General features: G+C 37.1%; 1 protein-coding gene across 1 annotated transcript; it reads left to right on the forward strand.

Moving 5' to 3' along the window:
• Positions 1-14,550: 14,550 nt before the first annotated feature.
• On the forward strand, positions 14,551-15,832 carry LOC118267899 (uncharacterized). Its single transcript, XM_050695384.1, has one exon. The coding sequence runs from the start codon at positions 14,636-14,638 to the stop codon at positions 15,761-15,763; it is 1,128 nt and encodes a 375-aa protein (XP_050551341.1). The 5' UTR covers positions 14,551-14,635; the 3' UTR covers positions 15,764-15,832.
• The last annotated feature ends 5,273 nt before the right edge of the window (positions 15,833-21,105 follow it).

The raw sequence follows: 21,105 nt of genomic DNA on the forward strand, positions 1-21,105 counted from the left end.
TGTTGCTGACGAGTTTAAATTTGGTATGATTTTTATATTGGTTGATTTTTTATTTGTCAATTATTTTTTTATTTGACTACCTAGTTGATTCATTCCCGGGATGGGCAAAGTATGACTGGGCTTTTAGCGGTTTTTAGAAAATATCTCCGTACTAGGGTCAACCGTAAAATTGTACCCAGTATATGGTAATAGGCTCACTCCCTATGACATTGTGAATGATGGGTGTAAATTACAAAGTGGAATTACGTGTCATAACGTGCACTTCTTCTACCCATTTGGGGATAAATAGAAATTGTAAAGTTTAATGAATGATTGAGACATTCTTGGTAAATATAATCCATCATTTTATTTAAAAGTTGTAGAAGCCAGTAGCTTCTTATCTGTTCCTTTTATCTTTTGCTTTCTTTGTCCTACTTTAGAACATAACCCGTAAAATAACTCATGTGCATTACATGAAATTATATTTCAACCTTCAAAATCCGCTTCGCTTTGACGCTAGTTTCGTTGTGACAAATTTCATATTCACTATTAATTTTTTTAAGGGATGTTAAATCTTCTGATTACTTCTCCCGCCTTGTTGAGGAAGTGTCAGATTCTTACTGACTAAAAACCACCCCGTCCCTACTCCTGCCTTTCAAGCCGGAGTCGTAGTAAGCCCGCTAGGTAATCTGCAGCTCTGGATCAGGCCCCATCTGTGGTGATCTGATGGTTACGCTTTTGCTTAGATTTCAAATAAGTTCCAATTTTCCCCACAATAAAAACTAACTAAGTAATATCTACTTAAAACTTTTTAAAGTGTTAAATAAATGTACAGGTGTTGTTCGCGCCTGTACCCGAATTCATTTGCATACGTTCTCGTGCGGGATAGAGACGTGTCTATCGGCATTGAGTGCCGACGATGATGGGTGGCACTCTGCCGCTCACTACTCCGTGTCCTCGCGTACTTTGCTAAATCGCCCGTAGACTGTAATGTGGGGTACGGGGCAAAGTGTGCCGTATTAACACTATAATATAGTTCATTATGTATTGGGTGATTGTTGCTGTAAATACTTAGTTAATTATTAATAAAGAGGATCCGATGTTGTTATTGTTTAAGTGTATTTGTGTAGTTGAAAGTTTAATAAAATAGTCTTCTGGGTTGAGTTGTTGCCGGGCAAAATTTAATGGTCGATTATCGAGTTGAAATAAGTACTGGCCGCTTTTCAGATTTTCCTTTTTGTTTTGACCTTATAGTTTCGTGATCTCTCATTACGTTGGACTTATAGATGAAAAGCGGGAACATATTACGTTCAACATAATTATGTCATCATAAAATATGTATAAATGCCAGCGGTTTCGCTCGCGTTTCCGTGGTATAAAAATTCTTATCACCCAAGTTAGCTCATATCCTTTCTGTACCTATACCAAATTTCATCAAAATCCTTTCAGTAGTTTTCGGGTGATTGTTAGAATACAAACGTCTAAACAAACAAACTTTCACGTTTATAACATTAGTATGATATGCACTTATTAGAATTAATTTGTGGAAATTGCCGTAGGTAATGTTAGATTTTCATATCTAAAAATCTTTAATCCATTTAGGGTCTGTAAAATCAATGCTAAGTAGCTAAACCATAGGTGTATATAACAGACAATCCGGTACACAGTACCTGCGTGTAAGGTACTTAAACAACACAGGAGGCATATTAGAGTTACCAGTGTAGGCACAATGGCCGTCTAATGGCCATTTTGGCTAGTCACAAAGGCATGAATGTGAAGATCGGGCGTCGTATTACTGCCCCGGTGAATAACAGGCTCATACAGCTGAGGTGAGGCGCGTATGTAGTATTCTGTGTCTGTTTGTGTGAGGCAAAGTCGAATTATATTGTTACAATAATTACCCAAAAGGGTATACAATCAGAATGAAGTAAAATGCTTATTCGGGACGCTTTAACCAGCCTTCTTCGGAGATGATGAAACAAACAAAATAACGCATGAAATCACAAGAACAAAAATTCAACTGTTACTAGCATCATTACACTTTGTTTTAACTTCATCTTTTCGTTATAAAACCATCATCACAGCCGCGGTCCGTGTTTATCACACAATTTAGAACAACTCGAATAAATCTTTTGTTTCATTCCCACAGATATAAAATGTCAACTTGATTTGAGGAAAAAATGGAGAAAATTCTAAGTTGTAGGAGTCGCAGTGTTACACAAGTCGAGGTAACTTACTAAGTTATCTTACTTGAACGAGGAAAAATGAAGTTCAGTGTTATTTCGCGAAGATTGTAAGGTCAGAAAAGGGTATGAGAATATTTACATTCTACTTTGGCGGTGTCGAGGCGGGACGTAGCGCCCTTCCATTTAATACGGGCTCGTGTTTGAAACACGTCAGCCGGCTCGATGCAATTTTCAACTCTGTAATAGTTTCCACGAAATTGCAAAAATGTCGCGGAACTTGTATTAAGTTATTGTTTTTCTACGAAGCTGTGTGTCGGAAGGGGTTTGACATAGTTTTGTGAGTAATGAAATATGTATCGTCACGCCTTTTGTCCTCGAAGAGGTAGGCAGAGGTACATTCAACGGCACGTAATGCCACTGAACAATGTACACCCACTTTTCACCATTTATGTTATAAGTCCCGTGTAATATGGGGTGAGCCTATTGCCATACATCAGGTACGATTCCAGATTCCGTGCTACTACTCGTACTGAGAAATTGTCGAAAAACCGAAAAAAAAACAAGTAATTTTTTGCCCGACCCGGGAATCATCCTTGATAATTGCCCGGCAGCACTTGCGTTCACTCGACCAACGAAAGTTCTATTATTTATAGATCACGTATTGAAATAACGTGAGACTTCAGATAATGAAATATAACTTGTACTGTCACCAAAGACTTTCAGTACATATTCAGTCACTGCTAGGTACAGTCCTTCCTTTTTTGTGTCGTCATTTTTATACAAAAGCTTTCTTGGAAGAATCCCTTAAATATGATACACAGCAGTTTGACTTCAGTTCACTAAACCGAAAGTAAGTAAATCATAAACCACTCCAATCCACATACATGGAATAAATCCAGTATTTGATCATGTAACAACATAAATCAGTGTGGAACCAATTTATACTGACCAAATTCAAATGCCCGTCTACCATGGCAAATTGAAGAGGGCAAAAGAATTGAATATTCAATACAAGAATGTGTTTGCCCCAATTTGCCCACGCGGCCCTGTGCGAGCTACCGAACCTACCGAACCATTAATTTCTTTGATATAGGTACACCTTTTATCCACTACGTCCACACAAAATCTATGTGTTTTTTCTTTTACGTAAAAGCCTAAAAGAAAATATATATAATACAAAATATTAGGGGTTTACGAAACACGTTTTATGGGGAAAATATGTTTTTTTTTCAACAGATGTTAACGTGTGAGAGCTATGCTTCGCCTCAGATAGGCCTGTTTGACTAGATTGATACCACGGCCTTACAAAAATTTGCCGTAAACCAAATTAGTTTAAGGCAGGCCCAACCCTCTCTTCCATCCTTAAATTCTCAAAAGGCTGGCAAAGCACGGGCGATCATTTGCCGAAATAATCCCAAAAAAATCTGACACCACGGGCCTCCTTACTTAATGCCATTATCCAAGAGACTTGTTTGTCTACCATCACCCATCTAAAGTTTGCACCACACTCATGCTATTGTTCTCCCCATCAATAAATCAGCAACAACATAAATAGTCCGGGATAAAAACAAAGGAGCATCGAACTTTGAGAAAGGACAATAATGCTCATGTTACATATCGGCCATTATTGTCCCATACACATGTATATGTAATACCATCCATGTCCATCCACCTACGACCATTGTCCCGTCCATCACGCCATTGTCGCAAGCAGCCACATTTTTCCATCAGGTGGGTGACCGTGGGTGTTACCCACCCCCGAGTGGCCGCGGCCGTATTTCTTCCCCTGATTAAATTAGCTGACCTGAGGTTTGCGAGATTCATTGCAGGCGTCAGCACTTATTTATGAAGTTTGTAACTCTCTTATGATTATGTTTTATAGCTCGTTTCTAAGTATTTGTGGAGAAAAGTTTGTGCTTAAGGTAATATTGAGGTTTACTGTATATTTATTTTAGTATATGTTTGTATGCTGTGTAAATAATTTATTTAATGTGCTATACATCGAGACTTTTTATTCTTCATAGTATTATTATTAACTCCAAAATAGGTAGCTTTAATTAATTGTATTGTCAAAATCCTAGATTTAAAGTCTACTAAACTATAAACCTATATAATTCCGATATACCGATTCCCCAACCAACTTAAAAAATTCGGCAAAGTATTTATAACGACACTGGTGTTTCAAGTGTCCATAGGCGGCGGCGATTGCTTACCATTAGGTGATCCGTCAGCTCGTTTACCAGCTTATACCATAAAAAAAATTAAATATTATCATCAAAAAACCTCGTAAACAAAGTGAATCTAAACATAGATAATAAAATAAATCAAAACGAAAGCATTCATCAAATTATCCAAACAAACACACACACATAAGTATAACTCAAAAGACACACAAATAGCTATAAAACATACAAAGCTAAACAAACCTGACACCTCGTGAACTGGTATAAAATAGCATTTAACCGAGCAACGCGTTCAGTTCCCATTTCTCGAACATTTGAATAGAGGACTCACTCGTATTTCAGACAGATCAGAGTCGGAGTAACTGTTCCCGTCAAATCGTAGTTAAATATTCAGCCAGTATGCCGCGTTACTTTCTGGCAGGGAAACATTTTTGGTTGAGCACAAGTTAGTTAGTTAATTCTCAACTCCCTAACAAGGGCTTGATTTACCGGCACATGAGGTGCTTCTAATGTATCTCGCTGTACTTTGGTGCCTCATTTATTTAAGACTTCTTTTTAGGATTTGGATAGAATATTGATAGTTACCAAATCATGTCATCATACAAGTTGTGGAGTCAACTGGTGAAACAGTCTCTGGTTCTATTCCGGAACCGAGTATTAGAGGCTTTGGTTCGATTGCTTGAGCAAAGTATTATTGTCAATTTTCTGAAACAAAGATATTTGCAGCTGCAGTATGGATTTTAAAATTATGTTTAGAGTATGGCCATATGATCACCTCAATTGATATTAAGTACTCATAACATAACTGGTGAAATGGTATAAAGAAACCTACTTTACTGCTAATATTTTGTTTAGCAAAATCTAAGCGCAGACGAGTCTAGTGCTAGACAGTTCTGGCTGAGTGCCTCACTCGTGTGCATGTAAATATGAATATTATACAAGGACTAACTTGTACTGAGTACATAATACACACAAATATATGGCGATAGCTGCTAGTTATAGTTAGTGTGTATCATATAAATCGGTGTGACTTCACGATTGACGCAGTGGCTGGGCAACGGGCTGCTCGTGCAACGTAAAGCGAGTTCGATTTCGGTACGGAGCAACACTTTGTGTGATCCACAAATTGTTGTTTCGGGTCTGGGTGTCATGTGTATGTGAAATTGTATATTTGTAAATGCACCTATGACACAGGAAAAAATCCTAGTGTGGGGCAACGTTTTAAAAAAAAAAAAGGAGGCATACAAGTCACGCCAACCAAAATGAAAAAGTTGATAAGGAGAAAATTCTAATGTTGATAAATTACATCCTACATGTATGAGCTACTGCTTATACCGACACCGGGACCCAAGCAAAGTATCCAGTACAAAAACCGAAGCAATAATGTAATAACACGGCTGAAGAGTATGGGAGCAATCAGTCGGAGTGCCGGCGGTTCAATACGTAATGTTATCTTTGTATCAACGCGCTAGTACCTGCGCCTGATCGAACTACTACACACACACCAATCACTGACCCACTGTTTCAATTTGTAGCTTATATACTAAGCAATAAAGGACACTTTCTTATCAACAGACATTAACTAGTCTCTTTACTCCGACACTAAGCTAAGTCATCCAATTAACCGACGCGACTGCGACCGTGTGTCACGTACCAAACGAATATCTTGAAAGTTTTAAAACAATCACGTAATGTATTTCACCTTTCCTCTAACAAACGGAGAAAACTCTCAAGTTCTTGACTTTATAATCTGACAAGTGAAGACAGCGCGCCACTTCCACTCGACTCGGCGCAAGTTTAGTTGCTCGGTCGGTGCGACTGCGGCCGTATGGTAATGTCCCTAGACAAATTCACTGCGCGATATACTCGTGTGATCCATCTACATAAACGTTCAATCTTTTCGACTTATACGGCCTGGCGCACGTCAGCCAGTATGCGAAATAGCCGTCTGTCTTCCCACACAGCAATAACGGCGCTTGCCTGTCATTATCATAATACAAGAGACCTTGACGCCTGCCGGGTGTTACGAGCAACGCACACGCATTACGCACTCTCCCCGGGCCGCCGTGTATTTTTTTATATTTATTTTATTATAATAACGCGGGAATGAGTTGCGTAGTATTTCATGTTAAATAACTGAGACTAAGAGTTTGAGAATTCGACTTAAAATAACTGTTTTATTGCCCAATGTTTCAGGATATTTCGTTCCCTGGAAAGTATTGCCTATTTTCGTCTGATTTATGCGATGAAATATTAGGATACTTACCACAAAGTTCGGCGGAGGTGGAAGAATACTCTTCAGATTTTACCTGTAAAATGTATTAAAACAAGTGTTAGTATTTAATAACAGTCAACAATGAAATTGTACATAGTTAATACTCAGAGTTAATGGTAGCATCATAATTTACAATGTTAATGTTTTCGGAGGAATATTAAATGAAATTATTATTACTAGGAAGCTTATCCGTTAAGTGCTTACACAGATAAGCACAAATTAAATACTACACTCAAATATATCCAAAATCCCAGGCACACTCAGTGCACATTTGCACACAAAAAATGTTGACATACCTAGTAGCGTTCCAAAGTGAATGCTCTACTTGAACGTTTGTTATTTGCGTAGGAAATGCCGATGTTTTGTTCCGTACGACTCTCGGCGGAGGCTGGGACTCTCGGTGATAACATCACGCGGTGTTGTACTTAAATGTAACAGCATATTGTGCTGCCTTCTCTATGCACAGATTTTCATTATTATTGTAACACTATCAGAGAAATACTCCCTTAATTCTAACTCTAGAATGTTCTCCAAAATTATGAAATAAAATTTGATATTCCACTTAAGAAATTGTGACAATCTCCAAGATTCTTATCTCAATAAATTAGCATGTAAACTACATCCCTTCGTTATAATTCAATGATTACCATTACGCACAACTTGTAGACGGCTACTGTTACAAATTCAAATGTCTTTAACTTTTATAACAAACTGAAACGGCTAGCCGGTGGAGTTGTACACTCGCAACGAATTCGGGAATAGATATTTCAACAATGATTAAAAGTTAGCTTGGGTCTTCACTTTTACCGAGTCACGAAAAACGACAGCCTATTTAATATTTAATCCATTGCTGTTTTAAAATGGGAATTGTTCGTTTGTTTTGAGTTGAAGCGAGCGATGGATGTTGAAGTGTTAGGGATGGTTCCGACAGTCGTATCGTTGTGAAAGATCTCGTTGACGTGGAGACTACTTTTGACGGACGTTCGTAATATTAAAGTTGGTCGTGGAAACACAAGACACCCCTTAAGGAGGCCATAAAGTTGCTTACTTCGTTATAGGTAGGCAGGTAAACACTTAAACTGAACGGGATATTAACAGCGGCTGTAAAATGTTTGAAATAAAATGGGGCTCAAGTTATTTGGAACCGGCTCGTATACTGTCTGTGGAATTGTCAACAAATTATGTTAGGAACGAGAACAAAGTAAGACTATTGGTTTAAAACTATTCTTAGACATTACTTTATAGCTATTTATTTATAGCCTCCAAATAGTTTACTGTATCGCTAGCTGGTTTTTGGTAACTTTCGAAATGTGTGCCTAGCTTTTAGCGGAAAATACAAGGAAGTGTAGATTTATACTTCACTTAAACCTCTATGGTGGCTACCATTTGCACCTGAAGCAGGCATCGGATCCTCTTAGTACCAGTAAACCAACCCCGAACCAACTGTCGCTGGCCTAGTGGCCCAAACCTAATAGCTGATCACGATGTCAACTTTTGACGTATCTTATTGAGTAATTAAATATTTCCTCTCTTTTCTTGGGATAATCCAAAGCGGATTGGGATAAAGCGAAATAAGGTTACACAATATGCACCAACAGGTGATGTTACGTGCTATTCAAATAGTAAGTTACGCAAAAGCGAACCCAATTTATATAACACAACGAGCAAATTAGTGCGAGAGTTGCATACACGAGCTTATAATGTTAACAATATTCATTTCACCTCTCTAATTGGCTGGAGGAGCGATATTGTTCAGTAAGAGCGATGTGCAACCAATACACGCTGTTGTGGTTTTACAACGAATATACAACATGGTGCGAATGTTCATAAAATAATAGGGTACATGTCCGTCTTGTAGATTATTTTAAAATATTAGACATGTATTTTTATTTTATTACGGAAAAAATACTTTCGAAGATATACCGATTTAAAATATCGCGTGATGTCACTTCTAGGTACATTTTACGTAGAAATGACGTATTTGGTCCCACTCCTAAACTACGATTTGTTTTCTAAGTATTGTAATCTTTAAAAAATACGTGTCTAATATTTTTCATTACTTAACTGACGGACTAATTACATTTTTTAATTTGTTTATAAGATTAAAATTGTATACATAAGATTGAATTCATAAAAGAAGCTAAGTCTAAAAACGCAACTTTACAGGAGACGCGAAAATTACTCCGTGTACTTCAAATTCATGTGTCATTTAAAAAGCTACTTAATAAATACTTGCGATGGCTTTTTATTGTTTAACAGAATTAATGATGAACCATTTTCACCATTTTGGTATAATGAACACATTTTTAACAAATTTAAACTTATACCCTTTTCCACTAGGATCACAGATAAAGTGTTCGTTAAAAATCATTCAGCGCGGAGTAGCAGGCAGGCGTAATAACTTCGATATCGTTACTGATATTCAGTGTATGGCTGCAGCGAATATGGCGACAAATTTCCACTATCCATGAACACCTGCGGCCTATGCAAAATGCGGGACAATCCGAAACAAATTGAATGGAGCCCAACGAAAAAAACGTTTTATAAAAGTCTAAAAAACATTTTTTACGTATGTAAAGTAATTATTTCTGCTCCTCCGTGCTGATGTGAAAGTAAATGGGAATATTTCATGTTTTAAATCTCGTAAAAATGTAAACGCTGTATATAAAAAGTTGGCTGTGTAAAAATACAGTAAACCGATTTTACAGCTATGGATAATATTTTTTTATTAATGAATAAACTTATATAATACATAAATCCATATACTAGGGAGCTTGGTAGGCGTGTACTCGATCTTGTTTCATATTTTTCAGTGTGGTTGATTTATAACAATCTGATACAAGTTATGAGCTAATGGAATAACTTTTCTATTTTTAATTAACCAGTCGGTGTGGTAACGTTAAAAAAATGTTTGTTATCCTTAATTCATTACTAGGTAGTTATAAATATATCGTATTTTAAAGTCTAAGGTGTAATACTTTTCTATCGTATTAGGTACAATTAGGCCGTTTCTATCCCCAACAACTCTTAAATTCCTAACACCCAAAAGGCCGGCAACGCACTTGTAACATCTCTAGTGTTTCGGATGTCCATGGGCAGCGGCGATTGCTCACCATCAGGCGATCCATCTGCTCGTTTATCGGCTTGTACCATAAAAAAACGTGTCTTTTTCCACTATTCTACATTTTAATCTCCTCCAACCATTTCCGAGATGTACCGTTAAAAACGACACCAATACATCATTTGCGAAAAACACCACAATAGCACCGAATGTTTTCTTTCAAATTTGAGATCCATCAGGCGACCGTGACGAATGGCGATAGTTAATCTAATCACATAGCAACAATATAGTAGATAAAGGCAAGCATTTCTCAAACCTTTTCTAAATTGAATCCGTTATTTGTCCAGAGCGGCATTCGGATCCGTCCGCGGCACTTTATCGATTCATTTTACTGCTGACCTCCCGCCGCAGAAATATGGCCGGAGGGCAATTCTCTTATTACAGCCCAATAATTTTGTCTCATATATGCGGCCCGGGGCTCGAAGCTCGAACCGAGTGAGGTGTCATAAAATTAAGACTAAATAACTTATATTGACTAAACTACACTCTTTCAAGTGACTGTTAAAATAAAAAATTACGAATTGTAACACATTGAACGCCGTGGTGGTCACCGGTGACTGACGTTAACGCAGGATTTGCCTTTAACAGTTTTCTATTGGGAGACAAAGACTTAAATCCTATTTTTATTTTTAAATCCTTGTTTTCATTCTGTAGATCAGTGGGTTCATAAATTTTCTACACAGTCGTAAGATTCGTTCTTATAAAAATAGTTTTTTTTTATTATTGAAACTAATTGATCGTCTTAATTGTGACAAATTTTATTAGAGTTTTAAGGGTGGCATTTTTATTAGATGTTGTCTTGTGTTTTTATTTATCCTTCTACGGACCATCGGTTGGGAACCACTGCTATAGACATAAAGTTAAAATGTAAATAAAACATAGTATGTAGAATATAATAAACGTTCAATGTAGAAATCGATTTATCTTCTTATAATTACAATGTAACAAATGAAATCCAGCCTCGGTATCCATAACCCAAACCTAATTTTAAAGGTCTATTCTTCAAATGACTAATATAGGCCGCTTTTCTCAGTAAACACTTGAACGGGGGAAAAGGAAAAGTAATTGGGTAAAATACGACACTCATACTTACGTGGGTATGTACATATATAATTATGTATGTACGTATAATATATAACTTTTTGTTTCTGTAAAACTCTATTTGGTTTTCTTAGAAAATGTTCTTTTCTCTGTAACTTACGAACGTGGTAGGTTTTAAACGTTTTCCCTGTATATATAAACATTGTCTTTAAGTTGAACATAAGTTAATATTATGTATTAAGTAAAGTCTGGAATAATTACGATATTTAATTATCAAAATTCACAGAAGCTCTTATGAATATTAAATTCCGTTTTTACAATGATGAGAGAATAATTTCTATAGCCAAAACTCGGTAATATTGCGAGTACTTGTATTATAATAAGGGTTGAACGTGATACCGTACAGCGGGCACATTTGGCGTAACTGTTAGATAATGTATTTGCAACAATATTGTAACTCTTGTTCTGGTTAACGATACACAATTAACGTTAACTAACGTTAGTTAGTTGGTGACATAACAGTTACCTAAAGTGCAGACAGGAGCACGTAAAGGTATCCTATATTGTCATACTTCGTTAATGGAATTTGGACTCTATACTGAAGATATAAAGTCGGAAGTCTTTGGAAGGTATTGAGACATGTGTTGATCACAGAAATTTATGCTTGAATATTAGTTGTATGTGAATACATGGCTTTGTTAAACAATCAGTCTGATAGTTGGTAAATGATATTGTGTAATGTAATGATATAACGGAAGTAGGTTTTAGTTAAAAGTAACTTATATTACTGCCTCGTTGATCGATTGCTCGGGTTCGATTCTCGGGTCGGGTAAAGAATTGCTGGGCTTTTTTCGGTTTTTCGAAAATATCTCAATAGTATCACGGAGTCTGGAATTGTGCCCAGTATATGGCAATGGGTCCAATTACATGGGACTTTTAACACAAATGGTGAAAAGTGGGTCTGCATTGTATAGTGGCATTACGTGCCGTAATGTGCACTTTTGCCTACCCCTTCGGGGATAAAAAAGGCGTGACGTTGTGTTGCGAATAACTTATATTAAATTGTATTGTATTAAAAACAATGTTTGGAAGACAGCAAGAAAAGAAGACTAAGTTTTTGTTTATAAGACTATTTCAATATTTTCTACTAGTAATACTACTTTGAGTCGAATTATAATTAGGTAAGGTACTGTTAATGTGACAATAAATACCCCTTTTCTAAATATAAGAAAAATATTTTTCATAGACAGATGATAACTGATGTGTTTTGTGTAGTTTGCACCTACGTAACGTATGTATGTTTGTTTAAAGTTAAATTATAGGTATAAAGAAAGTCGAAATTAAAAACAAAAAGAAGGAAATATGAGTTAATATTTGAGAAAGAAGAGAGAACAAAGTCGGCTGGTATCAGCGATTCAAGTAAATTGCATTTTCATGATCTTTTGTTCAGTCGGGAACTGATCACTTTTCTATACGAATGCAGTGTTACTACCTACTACCTACTGATATTGGGGATTCAGCGCTCGTTCGTGGATTAAGAAGCGTTGCCAATGCATTTTTAAAGTTACTTGAAGTTATAACTGACACACACACACATAGACAGACACAAGCAAGTTTTAACGTTAAGTTGGTGTGTGGGCAAGTCATAGCAATTAGAGAACATATTTAAATTAATTTGTTATTAGCTACTTAAAATAGAAACTTGTGGATTAATCAAGTCTGGATAAGAAAAAGCAAAACTGTGCAATGAGCTGTCGTCGGCGGTATTTCCGAATGGATATGACCTTGAAAACATCAAGAAAAAAGGGTATTCCTTTTTGAAAGGCCAGCAACTACTTGTGACTCCTCTAGTGTTGCGCGGGTGTCCGTGGGCAGCGCTGATCGCTTATCATCAGGTGATACGTCTACCCGTTTGCCTTCTATTCCATAAAAAAATCGCCGATTTATATCTATAATTAATGTTTAGGTCGCCATCACCACTTTCCATTTATTAATAAAAGATAAGAAAAGATAAAAAGTAACACACAAAAAAAAGAAAACAGGATATAATCACGAGTTTATCTTATTGAGCAATTTGTAAGATAACCTTAACGGGGGAGATATATTTAATGGTTCAGAAAATTGCCCGAAGGTTGAGAGCGGCCATCTATTATTTTAACCCAACACTTTTTATTTACGGACCTGGCCGCGATATTGAGTGGCCCGGGAAGGAACCGCCACTCTTTATACGTGTTGGACAGGAAAAAACAGGCCAAGTGCACACCGAGGTTCATCTGTCTAGAGTTCCGTAACTAAATAATTATTTTTGTTGTGTTTTTCTTTCCTCCTGTGTCCTGGCCTTTGTCACAAGTTGTTTGGAGTTGGTATTGAGTGTTAACTAGATTTGGTTGCATATTTAACTTATAGTGACGTCATTGGATCCTTTCTAGAGTAACATATTTTTGGTTAGATCTATCGTTTGTTTCTCACTTTACACAAGTGACTTTATGATAGATTCATTATTTAATTAATTTAATAAATCTTGGTTCTTAGTAATAATTCAATAGAAAGTGAATAAATGGTTTATAGCTAAGTAAGGTTTATTCTTTCTTAAAACTATTATATTTTTAAACGACTTCAAAAAAAGTAGGTTCTGGGTTTGACCTGTATCGATTAGGCTGAACCGATTTTGATGATTGCATCAAAATACTATGTTGAAAATTGTTTCAGCATAGTATTTCTCAGACTTATGAAAAGGTTTTAGGAATATTACCTGGCTTACAAAAAATGGAGGCGGTAAAGAAAATTGAAGGCGGTTCCATTTAAAAAAAGTTTTATCTAAAGAAAAAATCTTAATCAGGCCTTTAGTTAGATATAAGTCGCTTTTACAAACATTTTTATTAACCAAGTAAGATTTTAACAAAAATAAATAGCATTTTATTATTTCAAATCAACACCACCGTATTCTATTTACGTTGCAATTTAAAAATTAACCATATTACAAGTATATAGAGATCACTTTCCTTTGCGTCGTGGTACACGTTCCCCGTAGAGCGTAGGGCTGCACGCTCTGATATATTGCGTTGAAGCTAACAGTGTTAAGAAACGGGTGATGGAGTGAACCCTAATTTGTTTTCGTGTCTGCTCTACGTTTTTTATCATATTTATCTATCACTGGATAAATGAAGTTTAACTGATATGAATTCTTCATACATTACGGCGGCTTTAGTTTTAGGTTTTATATAGGTACGAGGTTCTATAGCCTTTACAAATATACCAGTGTTAACCTTAAGTCAGCTTTAGATAGGTCTTAAAATATTAAAGGGCTTTGAACAGTCTAAGATGAATGATGGGTGACCTTTTTTTTTAAGGGCAAAATCATCCAATGGCTTCTCCTGCCTTAAGTGAAGTGAGAGGGAGTCTCAGACTCTTATTGCCTAAAAACCAGTCCCGTTCCTACTCCTGCTTTTTGAGCCGGAGCCCAAGTAACCCGCTAGGCAATCTGGTCCATATTTTAGTACCTGGAATTTTAATAAATAATTCAATTATATATTCTAGAATGCGAATTAATACCCCTGTCTACCTGAAAGATATTTTTATTCACCAAAAAAGTAATGGAAAAATGATTTGTTTCCACATAAATTCAGGCCAGACAAAGGTCTGCCCCCGTTACATAACAGGATTCAAACCTGTTGCTCGCAGATTATCTTCAGGAGTCTTCTAATCGAAACATGCTCCAGTACTTTGTGACCTGAATGTTTTACCTAGCTCAATACTACGGTGTCTGTCAGTGCAGTGCGAAGCGCGCTCGTATACGGTCGTGTTTACAAAACTCGCGAATCGCGCGGCACTAGCCGCTGCCTGCCTAACTATGAGTACCCAACCACTCATAGCCAATGAGTTGCTGGCATTTATTCAACATGCCATCGACACGATGGATGAGGTTAGCATCTTGCAAATATGCAAATCTAACTTCAAGGAGGAAGACATAAGTAGCGGCAAAAAGTTGCTATTTCAATGTCTTGGAAAGCTGGACGAGATGCCAGCTCGCCGAAGAGACGGAACGGAGAAAAGTGTGCAGGATATAATCACCTTGCTGAAGGTGACAGATCCCGACGACGTGCCTGCATTCGTGGCAAAGGACTTACACAAGCTGCCCCCTGTCACCTTTGATCACGTCGACGTTACCAGGTTGCTCAAGGACATCATATCCTTGAAGACAAGCCTGGCTGAGGTACAGTCGAAGCTGATGTCATCAGAAAATACCATCGGAGAACTCCGTGCGGAATTAGTGGCATTACGCAACACTGTCGTTGTAAGTGGGTCACCAACACTGTGCACCGACGACGCAAACACATGCCGCGGTGCAGCTAATGCATCGGTCAGCAGTTTGGAGTCGGCGAAGGCGCAGGCATCGCCACGTGCGGGCGCTGCAGTGAGTCACTCCGCCGAACGGCTAGCGCCTCCGGCGCAGGCTGCGACACGTGTGAGTACGTCGACCCCCAAACGTGCTTACGCCGCCATCGCTGCAAAAGGGGGTAAGCAGGTTCAACAGGGCGAAAAGCCTCACACGGATCTGCATCAGGAGGTTCCTAAAAAGAACCAGAATGACAAGGAAGGCTTTACCCTTGTAGAAAGAAAGAAAAAGAGGAAGCCTACTTGCCGCAATCAGTGCGGTACCGCATTGACAGGACATAACCATCTGCTGCGTCCTGCTGTACCAGCGACGCTGCTCTACGTGTCCCGTCTGCATGACTCTACAAAGGTGGAGGAGATTGTGGAGTTCATCAAGATAAAGGCAAAGCTTCATCTGAAGGTCGAGCAGCTGCACTCTCAACACAGAGTGGACTTCAAGTCCTTTGTGGTCAGGGTGCCGACTGAACATCTGTCGACCTTCATGAAAGAGGAGTTTTGGCCGCGAGGGGTAGTCTACCGACGGTTCCGAGGTCGGCTACCGGACACTGCGCGACACACGACGCCGTCTCTTCGTGTGACCTAGTTATTAAGTATCTATAATTGTAATATTGTTTGTTATGTATGTATAGTATTTATAAATTCTAATGTATTAGTTTATAGTATTTGATATGGGCCTATGAAGCCTGAAATAAATGAATAAATAAATAAAAAAAAAAAAATAAAATAAACAGCGGGTAAATGAATGTTGTTTAATAATATAGAATTATACATTGCTAAAGTTACCAGGTCAATGTCACGCCTTTCATCCCCAAAGGGGTAGGTTGTAGGTTGAGGTAGGTGCTCATTACGGCACGTAATGCCGCTACACAATGAACACCCACTTTTCACCATTTGTGTTATAAGTTCCATGTAATATGTAATTCCATAAGGCTCATGCATCCCTTAGGTGCATGATCCTATTGCCATATACTGGGCACCATTCCAGGCTCCGTGCTACTACTGAGAATTTTTTTCAATATCGAAAAAAACCCAGTAATACTTTTTCCGATTCGGGAATCGAACCTAAGCCCCTTGTCCGGCAGTCGTTCTTGCTACCACTCGACCAACGAGGCAATAACGTCACCAAAGTATTGGCGTAAGCTGCAAAATTATGAATGTTTTTCTAAATAAATAAATAAAGTTACTATTAGGCCTTGTATGCTCTGAAAGTATAATCAGGATTGTACATAAACACGCCTATTAATGTTACTACTATCTTTATTTATTTAGTCATGCACTGATGTAATAGGGAACAATTTTATTACTATACACAATTTTAGACACTGTGATATTTCTGGAAGTTTAAAACAAATCTCAATTGTTACCTTGTTTAATACGATATCAATCGACCAACCAATGTGTTTCGTACTATGTTCCACTGTCATGCATACTGACAGAATATTCTCGAAAATCCTCTCAGTACCTCAGATTATATACAGCGAAGGTGATACCAAGGTTATGAAGCAGTGAAGCAAGATCAGCTAGGCGCGAACATAATAACAGTAAAAGTAAGTGGCAGGTAACACTCAAGGCGTCTGGCGCTTTGCTGAATAAGCCATTTTAATTTTGTGCCTAATGTGCTGCTGCCTGGCTTATACTGTACATTACAGGTGTACTGTAACTTCGGCTACAATCTCGCGAACACAAACTGTTATAATCCCCCCATCCCCTCCACTTGTACTTAAGATAAGGCGCTTTGTTTTATGTTCGCGTTTTCATTTGGTTAATTACGTGGTTTCATTTCATTGTCGATTTTAATTAGCTTAGTTAAAGGTTGTGTTTAGTTTGGCATTGATAAACAATAATAAATACGGAATTGAATAAATAGCTATTGAAATAGTTTTGTAATAACTATTTTCAGTACTACTACCGCGACGTCACCGCGTCTGCGCACGCTGCTCGTGATGAAGAGTCCCTCTGTGACTCGAAACTAGTAGAGCTTTTCTCAATATATTTACGTGAGTAAACTGTTGCTTTTAATTAACTATTGAAATGTAACTTCCACTAAAAATATTACCATCCCTTGTGCAATAATCACATCATAACCTAATTCAACTGAAAAACAGATAAATAAAAATATTCTATACGTGTGTACATTACTTATTACAAAACCCAAGCGCAAGGAAAGCGTAAGAAAAGACTAAACAAAAAGCCGGGCACAAAAATACAAGATTGGGACAAAAATGGCGCTCATAGGCGTTGCGTTGATATATCGGGAACAAATAACAAAGCTCCCGTTAAACCAATACTTAATAAACATGCTAAAAGCAAAACGATGTTACCAGACGATCCTATCAAATTCGATCCATCTTGCGCGGAATTTTAATCTTGTTACAGCATTGTTGCTTCTCAGTTGCCATCAACTCTGCTGTGCCCATAATTCAAAGCTTTCATATGTTACCCGTACTTTTACCAACATTCAATACCCATGAAATTACTAATCATGATTATTTTCCAATAACCCATATACATTGCCGGTTTTGTTCCTTGAAAACTTTTCCTTTGCTTACAATAGCAGCAATGGTTAACGAACTTATCGATTAGATGTATCGAGTACACTGTTTCACAGTAAAGGCTCTCGATTTTCCTCACTTCCAATCGGTGGCCTTTAAACCAGAGTGTGTCTGCGGAATGGTTGCTCTGAATAGTTAATCTCTTACAATAATATACAGCCACAATAGGTTACTAATGGTGCCACTCTAGAGTATAAATAAAATATATTTATAGAGTTGAAACATACAACCCACTCTATATAAATATATTTGAAGACAGAACTTCTCACTCATTTACAATCACAATGCGTATTTGGAGAAACAGATTTTCTCCAAATACGCATTGTGACGCTCTTAAGTACATTTTCAACTTTAAAATGATTGCTATAAACTCTGTTACTGTCTGTCTATTCACATATATGATAGTATCCAGTGGTTGTAAGTCATTTCCAACTAAAATATATTGCTTTATTCTCACAATATTAAAAAAAAATATTAAAATTCCTATAACCATGTATTGTCCTAGAGCACAATATTTAATGAAAATTAATAAACTTGTAATGAAATTTCCACGTACACTACTACTAAATCAATACTACTAGGTACATAAAGTACTTAGTAGTATATAGTGGTTCCCTTAACTCTTGATGAATGACGTTTCCAGAACTGATACAACAATGTTATACACTGATCTGTGTGTCGGGTTACTGTGACCCGGTAAATAGTAAGTCAAGCTTTGTCACATTGGTTCTATATACACATTTACATGAACAACACTAATCTTTATCGAATGAAATTAAATTTATTGTTCCTATAAATAAAATGAAATGGGTGAGAGTAAGGTATATAGTATAGTATGACAATAGGGCAGATGACTAATTTTTATATTAGTCTCTGTCTGGTATGGTCTTTACATTATTTAAAACGTTAGACAAGTATATTTTATTTTCTTAGAGAAATAAGTACTTCCGACGATATAGTGATTATTCGTTTAATGTAAGTATTCTTTTGTTATACGACAAAACAGAAAAAAAAATACGTGTCTAATATATTTTTTAATTATTTAACTGACGGACTAAATGAATTTTTAATTATCATACCCCGTCATCATCTCTATTATGGGTAATTTAAGAGTACATACATTTTTCACTCAGTGGAAGCGTTGAAATAGATAAATTACTCGTAAAATATTAAAAGGATCAAAATATATCCATTAAATTACAGTTAACATGAAGAATAATGTTCTGAAACAAAGACATGACCTCTATAACCATTCGCTGGTTATTGTATCGCGCACATCCTGGCTTCCCATTCAGATCCTTCATAATTGTCATTAATATGTAGGCAGGACCCGATTCTAGGAAACGAAAACTCCAATGCGAAGACCCTATTGACGGCCTTCCCCGCTGTACTCGGGGCCCTCGAACCAAATAATACGCAACAGGGCTGCCAAATTAAGTTGAGACGCTCTCATATTATTTATTTAACGCTATTATTCTGGCCCACCGATCCCTCCGTGATTTTTCAGTACACAATTGTGTTTTTCCTTTGTGCTCAATTCAATTGATCCTCGAGCCAGGCTCAGTGAGCGAACGAGCCATGTTCAGACCTACTTAAATAAAATTTCATTATTGACTGATGGCTGTTTGATGGGCCTGGATAAGTAATCAGGGAAAATATTTATCTGTTTAATGTTTCTACGTCATTATGTGGGGAGCAGTTAGCTTGTAATTTATTGTTGAGTAAAATATGTGACGTCATTAGTTTACCAGCCCACTGCTGGATGTAGGCGGTCGAAATTACACGCCATTTATATCAATCCTAGACTTTTCTTCTCTTATCTTATTACTGTTTGCTTAGATTTAAAATATTTATGACTAGCGTGATAACTCTGTAGTAATCATCCTCATTATTTCCATTCAAGCAATATTTATTTTATTATATAGTAAATTCTTAATTAATAAAAGCAAAGTTGGCGTGAACACACCACAAATGAATGGCCGGCCACAAAGCCGAGAAGATCAGATAGTACGACGCAACTCCTAATTGCTCAAACGTGGCATTTGTACAGCTCACAATGGGTAGTAGCGAGGTAAAAATGTAACGTGCAACAATGTTGTAGGTACTCGTGCTAGTCAACTGTCAGAGGATCGATGTTCCAGCGACTAAGGTTCCATGTACGTCATGCTAAAGCTGTAATGTAAACATTTATCGTGTGTCGCGTCAAAGTTCCTCGAACAGAATAACGTTGATACTTTCTGTCACTACTCTAACAAGTCTTTGAGCTGCACAACTTCCCAAATTAATGCCACGAGCCCCCCCCCCCCCCCATAATGTACCAGGAGGCAATAAGGTCGGCTGCTATAAAACTCGTATTTTAATAATGTAGTGTAGTGGATTAACCCCCCTTTTTTATAATGACTTCGTGAAATTTTTAAATTAAGAGATCCCTAGACGGTCGCTATTTTCGTCTACATTTTTTTTTTCGGCAAACAGAAAAATTCACGCCTTTTACAAAGTTACTTCGCACCGTCGTGTGGCGCGAGGTGGCAGCTGTCACGCGAGTTTTAAAATGTTGATTACTTACTGAATGATGGCTGCAGGAGCTATCATTTGCTTTTAAATCAACTCTCATGGGATTAAAAAAAGAATCTGTATCAGAATTTTCTAGAAGCATTTGACAGGTTTTGGAATTAGGATTGATTTATTGTCGGGGAGGTGTGTGTAATTGACAGGTCTTGTTTCATAATTTAGCAGCGTGCCACAGCTCGCTGGGTGCAGCCTCATTACTAGTAATTACTGTAGTAGACAAGTAACGCCGGGTGTTATTATAACGATTGATGTTATTTATGTACCTGCCCTATGTTTATATTATAACTTTTGTGAGACATATTAAATTAATTATTATGTTTTTCGGCTTACTCACGTAATTATTTGACGAGGAACTCGACTAGTTTCAAGCCATGCTAGAGAGGCTCATATTCATAAGCAGCATTTCGCAACACACGACGCGGCAACATTCGAGCTGCCACTGCGAGTTCCTCGTCAAACAAACACAATAATTAATTTATTCCTGCCTAGTTGAGTACAGTATACAGTGAGTTTTAGTCGATGACAGATTCACTATTACGGTCACATTTTACAAAATGTAGTAAACACAATAATATTCATAACATTTTCTGTTTGATAAGTATACTTTATTAATTAAAACTGATTTATTAACAAACTTAAACTACGTGTGAGTTTAAAGTTTAAAATCAATAAAGGTTGGCAATATTTACCCCTAAAAACTAAAACTAGTCTCAGAACAAATCTAAGCCGTCACACAATCTCCAGTGAAACAAGGAAGTGTGTATCGGAACTATTCTATTTATTTGTTATCTATTTTCTGTCT

Source organism: Spodoptera frugiperda, chromosome 8 (genome assembly GCF_023101765.2).
Source record: "Spodoptera frugiperda isolate SF20-4 chromosome 8, AGI-APGP_CSIRO_Sfru_2.0, whole genome shotgun sequence".
Taxonomy (NCBI): domain Eukaryota; kingdom Metazoa; phylum Arthropoda; class Insecta; order Lepidoptera; family Noctuidae; genus Spodoptera; species Spodoptera frugiperda.